The sequence below is a fragment of the Phragmites australis genome, chromosome 15, assembly GCF_958298935.1.
Source record: "Phragmites australis chromosome 15, lpPhrAust1.1, whole genome shotgun sequence".
In the NCBI taxonomy this organism is placed as follows: domain Eukaryota; kingdom Viridiplantae; phylum Streptophyta; class Magnoliopsida; order Poales; family Poaceae; genus Phragmites; species Phragmites australis.
In genome coordinates, this window is record NC_084935.1 from 3,524,650 (window position 1) to 3,535,370 (window position 10,721).

Here is a 10,721-nt window from a genome sequence, read left to right on the forward strand (position 1 = left end):
CAAGCTAGAGAAAGACCCAATTTAACGGGCCCAACTGACTACTACTAAGAGGCTTTCCTTCTGTTTCTCAAGGAAGCTATGGGCCCTTTCCCAAGGCTGCAAAAATGGGACGAAAGGATGGACGGATGGTAATTGACAGGCACGGCTCCAAGGCTACAGTTTAATTTTAGATGAGATTAAAAAATAAATGAAATTATTCGTTAATTTCTCTCATAATTTTTTATAATTATTTTTATTAGTAAAGAAGATCATATATCAATAGTTGGTACCAAAGTAGTAAAGCTAGGAACGAATGTGGATAATAAAAATAAATAAATTATTCAAATTTTAGAGTTTTTTTATTAAATGAAAAAAGAGTAAAAATAGATAACGTAAGAACTAACTCATATTTTATTAGAGGTTTTTAATTACGCTTCATCCAGGACTTTCATAAAGTAGCGTGGATCACTTGCCTTCGTTTTCTAATCACGTAACGAGCCTGCTATTTGGTAGTGGAAGTTCGTAGGCAACCAACCTCAGCACAGCAGCATCGCGATCCCCATTATATAATCGACCAAGCTGCGCCCATCAGATCACACTCGAGCGACCGAGCGAGGGCGGGACAGGGACAGCGAGGGACTTGCTGTGCGATGGAGCAGAACACCGCGAGGCCGAGGCCCATCAGATGCAAAGGTGCGTACAAATGGCCGCTTTCGGCTTCAGCGTCTCCTTTCTTGGCCTGAACGCCATGTGGTCGTCGTCGATCCCGCAGCGGCCGTGAGCAAGGCGCCTGGGCAGCCGCTGGAGATGGAGGAGGTGGAGGTGGCGCCGCCGCGGGCGCACGAGGTCCGCATCAGGATCCTCTGCACCTCGCTCTGCCACACCGACATCACCTTCTGGCGCATGAAGGTACGCGTGTACACGCTCACCGCCGGCCGTCGGTTCCTTCCGTTCTCGCTTCATCGCCATTCGCGTGCTAGCAGCTAGCTCTGACCCATCTCATAAAAAAGCTGAATGAAAAGAATTCGTTGATTCAGTATCATCTACTACCAAACGCAATCTTTAATAAACAAAACCAAATAATAGTTCGATCGTTTTTACTTTACGAAAGCACGAGCATAAGAATCTGTTCCTGGCAGGGCCGATCCACTTGTGTCCATATGCTGCATATGATACCGTTCAATTTTCGTTTTCAAGTGATTCATAGTGCACATGAGACACTGGATTCTAACAGATCAGTCTGAGACACCCAATTATTTTTATTGTAATTCCACCACTGGTTCCTGACTATCTCTACGTAGAATGAGCATGATTGAGTTCACTTTGCTGAGCACTTGATGTGTTCAGATTTCAGACGCAAAAAAACAAGGTACACACACTTTATATATCTCGCAGTTTTTCAAGTAACGTGTCCTCTGTTTCTTCCTTCTCGCAGGATTTTCCGGCCATGTATCCGTCCATTCTGGGGCATGAAGCAGTCGGGTAAAAGAAACCATCTCTGCTTTATAGGCATAACTAATGGATTAATGGTGACTGATGGAGCTGTTAATCATGCCATGTTTCTAGTGTGGTGGAGAGCGTGGGGGATCATGTGCAGGAGGTGGCCATGGGGGACACGGTGGTGCCGGTGTTCCTGGCGCAGTGCGGGGAGTGCGCCGACTGCCTCTCCGCGCGCAGCAACATCTGCTCCAAGCTGACGCCCCGCGCCGGCGCCGGAATGCCGCGGGACGGCACCACGCGCTTCTCGCTCGCCGCCACCGGCGAGCCCGTCCACAACTTCATATACGTCTCCAGCTTCGCCGAGTACACGGTCGTAGACGTCGCGCACGTCGTCAAGGTCGGCCCCTTCATCCCGCCGGAGAAGGCGTGCCTGCTCAGCTGCGGCGTCTCCACCGGTACCAAACGTGTCGAGCTAGAGGATGGGCATCGATCGTCAAATGGATTGTTGCAAGCAACAGATGCTGATGCTGCATGCAGGGGTCGGCGCAGCTTGGAAGGTTGCGGCAGTGGAGGGCGGCTCAACTGTTGCGGTCTTTGGACTGGGCACCGTGGGATTAGCGGTAACAACCAGCAAATCTGATACTACCGATTTATGAATTTATCGTATGTGCTGTTTAATCTCTTAACTGTCCGGAAGTAAATATATTGTAGTATGTTCCATTTTGAAGGAATACAGTTGGGTTAAATATACTAGCTAAGTACGCGTTTATTGTTAAAAAACATAAATATTAAACACGATAATATCAAACACAAACTCAAGTTATAAAGATAGGGATACACCATGGAAGCACCGTCAAACGATTACGTCGGGAGTGATGCCGTAGTTTGATTTCAGCATCCGAAAAGGAGGAGGAGATTATCTGTTAATTTTTCTTCTAATTTTTTATTTATTTTTATTAGTAAAATATATTCCATATCCGTAGCCGGTAACGAGGCGGGAAGAATGATGGTAGATGGCAAATATGAATAAATTATTCAAAATTTAGAGGTTTTTATCAGATGGAATGATAATAGAAAAAGAAATGATAAAAAATCAACTCGTGTTTTATATAACAAATATTAAGAAAGAGGAGGAACAAACTGTACAAAAGAAAGAAGAAAGTGAAACTATACAGATGAGTTAATCCAAGCTGAGAAAAAAATCTCTAAGAGGGCTACTCATTCTATGTTTATGAAGATTTACAGTTTTAGATAAGTTACTTTCCTAATTAAGGAAAGAGGGACTAGCCTTGTTGAAGACATTAGATTTTCAGATTTGTCTCTTCGGAGATATTTGATAAATTGGAAGGATACAGAGAAGATTAACATATCTCTGAATGACACATACAAATCCAAAAATGGTTTTTTTTTTCTTTCAGAATTCCAGATTTCGATGGTTGGTTTCGATCGATCAAAGTCATCACACCGACTGCTAGCTACTCGATAAGTCGATAGTGACTTGAGAACCGAACGTTGGTTCGGTTGGGGCTTGGAGCGACGTGTTTGTCCAGTTAGTACGTGTCGCTATGTCTTTTTTCTAGTAGGACCCGCCGTCCGGACGAGTTCGAATTAGATTAGGATATATACGCGTGTCTATTCTTGTCTAGTGGAGGTCTCAATTCTTTTAATTCTTCTTAGTGTGTATAGATACGTATACGTGTGCATGCATGGTGTAAATGTGGAATGCGTGAGTATTGTACGACCTCTACTTAAAAAAAGTCGATAGTGACTTGATATTCTGGTGGTCGGTTCAGACTTCAATCGCCGGAGATTCTGTTTTCGTGACGGCGACTCCTGAACTAACTGTAGGTAGCGCAAGGGTCGACGATGCGTGGTGCTAAGAGGATCATCGGGGTCGATTTGAATCAGGACAAGTTCGAGATCGGTATGTCACTCGATAATTGCTCTTGCATCCTCAGTTCTTGGAAGAAGCTGAGCAATTTCAGTGCAGTTAGCACAAGCGTCTGAGCCTGAGTAACAGGCCGCACTGCTGTGTTTTCATTCCTTGCAGGTAAGAGACTGGGGATCACCGACTTTGTCAATCCAAATGATACCGAGGAGAAGACGGTCAGCGAGGTCTGAATCTGAACCGACGCATACAACTCCATCTCCGCGCGACTAATCATGCCATTCCTGCTCCTTGACGTACATTCGGTTGTCGTGCTTACCCGTCTCCCCAGGTCATCACGGAGATGACCGGCGGCGGCGCCGACTACTGCTTCGAGTGCGTCGGCTCGGCTTCACTCATGACGGAAGCATTCAAGAGCTCTCGGATGGTACGAGCGTAGGCTCGTGCCGAATACCTGCATGCGTATCACATACAGGCATCCGGCAGCTAGCTGCTGAATCCTGTGCAATGCCAAGTGACCAACTAACCAATGAATGGTTCAGTTCTTTTGTGCCCTCTGACTGGCAATTATTTGGCACGATGCAGGGGTGGGGGAAGACGATCATCCTCGGCACCGACGGCGGCGCGGCGCCGATCAGCGTATCGTCGTCCGACATCCAGAAGGGGAGAACGGTCGTCGGCTCGCTCCTCGGCGGGATCAAGCCCAAGGACGACATCCCCGTGCTGGCACAGCTGTACATGGACAAGGTAACCAGCCACAGGATCTGTGAGCTTCGTGCATGTTTGGAAATTGGAACGCGATACGTACGGCAGCTGCTTGATGGGAGAAATTTTGTTGCGTAACCAACAAACCAAAATCATATGTTAGGAGTCATAAAAAATTCCGGTAAAAATATAATAGTAATGATGATGCTGTCATCTTATAAAAATTGAGTTAAAACAACAAATCGTATATGAAGGGAAAAAAACAGAAAATTCAGCGATTCATACCAAGGTACTATCACAGATGATTTTTTTTATTTCTCCTTATATAAATTATCATTTGAGCTTAAATTTTATAAGATGACATATGAGAGCATGCTCTATACTATTATATTTTTATCGAAATCTATACTATCATATTTTATCAATTTTTTTATTATCCTAACATGGGATTTTTATTGATTGGTTACATAAATCAGTTTTGTGTAACGGTTGCATAATAAAATTTCTTGCTTGGTGTTTTCCCGTGTTGCTTTTTCCGCAGGAGCTGGAGCTGGACGAGTTCATCACGCACCAGATGGGCTTCGACGAGATAAACCTGGCGTTCGACCTGCTCACGCAGGGGAGGAGCCTCCGATGCATCGTCTGGATGGACGGCGCCAAGGAGAACGGTGCGTGATGCATGCCGCCGCCGTCGCGCGCGCGCAAGATTACGTACGCGCCGTGGCAAAAGGATGAGCGGGACATGCCGTCACCTGCTTGGTGTTAGTCTTCTTGTTGATTTGGACGTAAGATGAAGTGACACGTGCGCGTGCCCGTGCTTGAGTTGATTATCCTGCCATGGAGCCATTAGCTATGGAAGCATGTATTGTTGATTTCATTGTTTGTATTGAATATTGATGTACCGTGACTACAATTACCTACTTCTTGAAGACACGTACAAACGGTGATTGTTAACATTGTTGTTGCAATTGATGATCTCAAAGAGAAAAAAAAAATGTGCGAGAGCAAGCCACAGTAGAAAATAGAAGAGACGAAAGCATTACCTCCACTCAAGTAAACTTGACGTTTTAGACAGGAAATCAGGCTCATTTTATGTCTGAAACGTCAAGTTTAATTTCCTATCTAAAATTAAGTCTAAGCTCCTGAACAATTTTTTTGAGCAAGAGTATAAAGGTGTATTTGGTTAGCCTTGTCCGCATAGATCGTATATTTAAGTTGAGAGAAAGTAGGCTGAGTAGAGTTATATTTGTTTAAAAGAATAGTGTTTTATTGGTGGTATCTGTCTGAACAGTCCGAGCTAAGTTTCGTTTTGGTTGATCGAATCTAAAACCACATGAGCGGATACAAAATTTGAGATTGTGATAGGTTACTCACATAAAGATGATTTTATAACACTGTCAAGTAGGCTCGACTGCATTAGCAGATACAAGTACTTGCATCCGCCGGACCAGGATGGGGCTATATATTTTGGATGTATTTGGTTCTCTGCACGAGGTTTCGTAAAGCTATTTCGTATAAGCAGGCTAAGAGAAAGCAACCTGAGTGAAACTATATTTATTGAATAGAAGAATGTTTGATTGATAGAAATATTAGGTTGATATCATTAAAAAAAAATATATATTAAAAAATAACATCAGGAGTATGACATATAAATGTTGATATGTCTAGATCAGGATGGGTAAGATGCGAGAAACCAAACTAGAGATGACAACAAGACAAGACAAACCGGGATGACACCCACTCCTCACCCAACCCCCGAACTTGGAGCCCCGCCCTGACCACGAAACACAAAACAGGGCAAAATAAGCCCGTGTCCCTGGCCCCGTGGGGGAGACGACTGCAGGCTACGGTCCTCTACACACCGCCGAGGACCATCTCTGCCAGCTGCGTGCACACCTCTATGAGGACACGGTGTTGCCTCCTCACAAGGCCGACGCGCTATGCCCCGACAAGTGTGTTGAGGATTCGAGGGCCCGTGGAGTCCCGCAGGAAAATTTCTATCCCCAATCTCGCCTCGATATGGACTCAAGGGCCCTGCCCTGTGAGCCCGGTGAGGAAAAAAATGGAGGTATTGTTTTTTAAGGAAAAAATAGATGTGGGTTATTGGGCGTCCATTTATTCACAACCCAACTCAAAAAAGTAAGAGGATCTCAGCATTGTCGTAGGGGAAGCTGCATCTATCGGCTCCGCCTGAACTTGAGCTATCGACGTTCCCTCTAGATCTGGCCGTCTGCATTCCGAATCTGACCGAATAAGTTGCGGTCCACGCATAGCAGCCGCTGGCTCATGACTGAGACCGTGCTAAAGAAGCTCAAAATCCCGCCCAGATAGAAGAAGATGGTTGGTGGATCCATTGTGTTGAGGGGTGCGGATGCGGATATGAGCGAGGGAGGGGGAGATTGAGGTTGAATCTAGGGTTTTTTTTGGTAGTTTTTGGCTGTGGGGTGTCGAGATTGTGAGAGATTCCTAACGGCTCCATCTGTAAGAAAGTGCTTACGAATCCTTCATAACCTACGGTTCAAGATGATCTTGTTGGTTGCATAATAAAGTTTGAAATCTAATAGAATTGTTTTTTAAAAAAATGGATAAAAGCATCCAACTTTTACATTGTGAAATGCATACAGCTAACAGTAGGTTATTACAATATTCTAGCTACGTAGCCAACATCACATGGGTATAAATATCCTACTGGTTCTTGCAGTGTATAATCTCTAAAGGAAGTATTGCATGCTGCTTTCCTGGCAGCGTGGACTTGATTAGTCAGGGCGTTATACGCCCAAATACTTGAATGGTGGAACAGCCTACGCAATTCAGGCAGCTCTTTGATTTTGGAGGGCCCTTGAACTCTTGGTTCACTCTTTGTCATGGGATCCTACCATGATTTAGTAGCTCGGCTCCGATTCAACCAGAAGCCGTAGCTCCGCGGCCGCCAGGTCCCAATCCGACGCCGGGGCCTCGGCTCGTCACGCGCACGGGCTGCCGGTGTACGCGCCAGAAACATACGAGAGGCCGAGCCACGCCTCTCCGTTCGCGTCGTGCGATGGGGAGTTGGGAACGGTCGGGCCGGCGGCGCCTTTGCCAGCACGTAACACATCTCCGGTTTCCCGCCGCCCACTCTCCCGTCTCGGCGGCCACCAGCTGCCGGCCCGGCATCTGCTGCTCCCGTAAATGCCTTGCCTGCCATCGAGAAAAAAGGAGCGCTGCATTCAAGGCTCGCGTGGTGCCATCCGTCGTCGGCTCGAACGAAACAAGGGTACTGTGTCAGGCCGCCGATCGCTCAGTTTTACCTCGAGCGCTCAACGAGAACACGGGGAGGTACATGCAGCGGCACATGTAGGATGTAGCTGGTCAGGCCTCCGTGTCGTCAGCGTCGCTGCCTCGGCGAGTCTCGGTGGACGGTCGCCGAGCCAGTCGCGAGTTCACGGGCGTATGTGAACGTGAGTGATCCGGGCCCGACTACGAGACATGACATGATGCGTCGGTGTTCCACCAAGGATGGTTCCGGTGGCTCCGGTTGGTGATGGCGTCTTTCTAAAGGGGCTAAAGTGGAATTGCTGGTGAATCGGATTATTGGGTGTAAATCAGTAAATCTAAGGTACCTACTAACTTTTTTAATTTAATCAATAACATTGTTTTTTAAATTAAGTATATTTTTGGAAAACTAGTGTAATTAATTAAACTAAACAGAGTCAGTGAATACTCTTAAGTTCATCAATTTATACCCTTAAATCGAACCTAATTGATGCTTATAACCTTTTCACGCTCCGCCGCACCATAAAGTGCTTACACTGGATTGGCAAAAAGGCTCGCGTTAGCTTTATCAAAAAAAGAGAGGCTCGCGTTAGTGTGGTGGGATTTTAGGACAGGCAGAAAGTGGGCGGTGATGTTGCTAATGGTAGGAGAAAAAAGAAACAGCGAAGATGTGGCATGCCGTTCTTGAGACGCTTGTCCTGATTTTTTTTATGATGTTACTATTGTATAAGGAATTTATTTCAACCAATGACCAGGAATCGCATCTTTATGATGTGTACATGAGTAAGACGGGCATAAAGCAAACTTAGAAACTGACACTGGAATAATCACCACAATCCGGATCAAGACTTTTTTTTCCAATAAACCGAGTGTTAGTTTGGTGTGGGAGGATCATTTGGTTCATCCTTCCTGTCCTAGCTTCGATTCCTGAGCTTAGTATTTTTTACTTGTCTTTGTTTTAAGGTAGAGTCAGTCCATTCATAACTTTCGATGAAGTTCGGAACGGTCACAAATATTAGATTTTTTTTTTAAATAATTTTTTTTTTTGCAAAATTGCCACCAAACGTTTACCTGTGCTTATTCAACAAACACCCGATCTTTTTCTACTTACTCCTTCACTTCCTTTTATCTTTCCGAGCAGCAACCAGGTTATATTTTAAATTCGTCCCTCGAATTTGTTGCTTGAGCGTGGTGCCGCCCTCCTCTCACCGTGGCCCCACGCCCGCTCACGCGACTGACGGTGAGAAACAAGCTCGGGGAGGTCAATTTGGCAGGAGAAACCGTGAGTGGGCTCGGCAAGTGGTGGTGGAGCTCGATGCGGTCTCGAATAGATTTGCGCTAGGTTTGGGACTGGGAGGAGAAGAACAGCGGCTGCTGCTGTGTTTGGCCAGAAACAAGTGAAAGAGCACATCGCATAGTAAGAAGGCCGGGAGGGGATATGAGAGAAAAGAGATAGCAGAGAGCCTTCGATCGAATTGTGTCTGGACTCTATGAACATGTCTATGTTGTCCAACGATTAAGTAAGTTTCCTTCAAAACACCACTCATTCTCCCCACTTTCATAAATGTAAAAGGTGAACTTCTAGAACTCCAAAATTCATGCCAATTTTTGTGCTTGAAGAGCAATTAGCGAAGAACCCATTTTAACAGCTTTCAACTCAATAGCTCTTACATATTTTACATGTCATACATTATTTGTACATGCTAATTTATTTGAAATATATTAGATCTTCCGGTGGTTGTCTGAAAGATCACATGTTATATTCATGAAATAAGTTTTAAAATTTTTTGGAGCTTAAGCTGTGAGTATATTGGGACTTTTTGGTTTAGACATCTTACTCTTATTTTGAATAAAAATAGATATTTAAATCACTTTATTTTATCCTATAAATTTTAAATCCTAAATGAATCTTAGAGTTAGAGCTCTATCAAATATCATGGTTTTATTAAATTAAAAAACAAAGACTGCACGTGTAACTTACAAATATGATTAAAAAAAGTTTGTAGGAGTCATGGGCGGATCCATAGTGAGGGTGGAGGGGCTCAGGTCCTAGGGGCATTTGGGAGCCTATTCTTCAATTTTTTAATATGAAAGAGTAATAGAAAAAGGCACTTAACAACCTTAGATTCGCCATTAAGTAGAAGTAGGCAAGGGTATAGAGATGCAAGTAGTACCAAAAATACAAAACTTTCATCCTACGTGAGCATTAGTATATATTAAAGTAGCGTAGATATCTAGCTAGCCGGGGCGTCCACGTCGGCTAAATCGTTTCGCTCCGTCCGATCCAAGATCGTGTGGCCCTGCTGCCCTCGGGAGCGATTCGCGGAATATTCTAAAATAACTGCGTCTCGAAAGCTTGAAAACCTCGGAACTCATCTTGCCGTCCTCGCCTCGTCTCGCTCCATTCACTTGCCTTTCTTTTCTCCTTCCCGTTGCAACCAGCCGCCGACTCCTCACCTTCTTCCTGTCATGCCTCCACTGCCTCCCACCCTGTGGTGGCCGCCATCCCCGATCTACGCTACCCTTCTTGGTGTCGCGTGGGTAGACGTGGCAGTCGCTACCTCTATCTCCCCACACAAGTCCGCCATCTCTGCCTCTCCTCTCGTCTCTCAAATTTGTCGCTTCGATGTGGTGCTGCCCTCCTCTCACCATGGCCCCACGCCCGCTCTCGCGACCGACGGTGAGAAACAAGCTCGGGGAGGTCAGTTTGGCAGGAGGAACCGCGAGTGGGCTTGGCAAGTGGTGGAGGAGCTCGCTGCAGTTTCAGATAGATCTGCACTGGGTTTGGGACTGAGAGGAGGAGAGCAGCGGCTGCTACTGTGCTTGGCGAGAAACAAGTGAGAGAGCATAGCGCAGAGTAAGAAGGCTATGAGGGGATATTGGAGAAAAGAGATAATAGAGAGCCTTCGATCGAATTGTGTCTAGGCTCCAGGAACATGTCTGTGTTGTCCAACGATTCAGTGAGTTTGCTTAAAAAACCACTATTTCTCCCCACTTTCGTAAATTTAAAAGGTGAACTTCTAGAGCTTCAAAATCCATGACAATTTTTGTGCTTGAAGAGCAATTAGCGATGAACCAATTTTAACAGCTTTCAACTCAATAGCCCTTACATATTTCACATGTCATACATTATTTGTACATGCTAATTTATTTGAAGTATATTAGATCGTGGTTGTCTGAAAGATCACATGTTATATGCAATTAAGCATATTGATGCAGAAAGAGATGCATTAATATGCTGATAGCCTGCAAGTCTGATGATTTCTTTTTTCCTTTTATTTTTTATATTTTTGTGATCTAGATTCTGAGTGATAACATATCATTCTTCGATGTCAAATTTTAATGTTGGTCCTATGCTCCTATTAGTCCATCCTTCATTTCGGCATTATATTTGGAGAATGATATGGTCGAAGTTGAAGTGGAACTATTTCTTCTCCATATGAGAAGTCTCACTGTT

At 44.9% G+C, this 10,721-nt stretch overlaps 1 protein-coding gene and 1 pseudogene across 2 annotated transcripts; both read left to right on the top strand.

Annotated features, from left to right (window-relative positions):
- The first annotated feature begins 495 nt into the window (after window positions 1-495).
- Window positions 496-4,932, top strand: LOC133893549 (alcohol dehydrogenase-like 2). 2 transcript variants are annotated; one of them, XM_062334598.1, is made up of 10 exons: window positions 497-672; window positions 752-888; window positions 1,415-1,461; window positions 1,546-1,874; window positions 1,957-2,039; window positions 3,268-3,343; window positions 3,470-3,534; window positions 3,639-3,734; window positions 3,893-4,054; window positions 4,554-4,932. In XM_062334598.1, the coding sequence occupies exons 1-10, from the start codon at window positions 630-632 to the stop codon at window positions 4,686-4,688; spliced, it is 1,173 nt and encodes a 390-aa protein (XP_062190582.1). In that variant the 5' UTR covers window positions 497-629; the 3' UTR covers window positions 4,689-4,932. The 2 variants fall into 2 exon arrangements, with proteins under 2 accessions (XP_062190583.1, XP_062190582.1); XM_062334599.1 differs by lacking the exon at window positions 3,639-3,734 and having other exon boundaries at window positions 496-672.
- Window positions 2,737-2,830, top strand: LOC133894196 (U6 spliceosomal RNA; annotated as a pseudogene).
- Window positions 4,933-10,721: the final 5,789 nt, after the last annotated feature.

What these genes read in the sequence shown, in the direction of transcription:
- LOC133893549 (XM_062334598.1), top strand. Translation starts at nt 630, where the DNA reads ATGGAGCAGAACACCGCGAGGCCGAGGCCCATCAGATGCAAAG. An exon ending in GAGGCCCATCAGATGCAAAG is followed by an intron (nt 673 to 751) that starts GTGCGTACAAAT and finishes TCGATCCCGCAG; the next exon opens with CGGCCGTGAGCAAGGCGCCT. An exon ending in CAGCTGCGGCGTCTCCACCG is followed by an intron (nt 1,875 to 1,956) that starts GTACCAAACGTG and finishes TGCTGCATGCAG; the next exon opens with GGGTCGGCGCAGCTTGGAAG.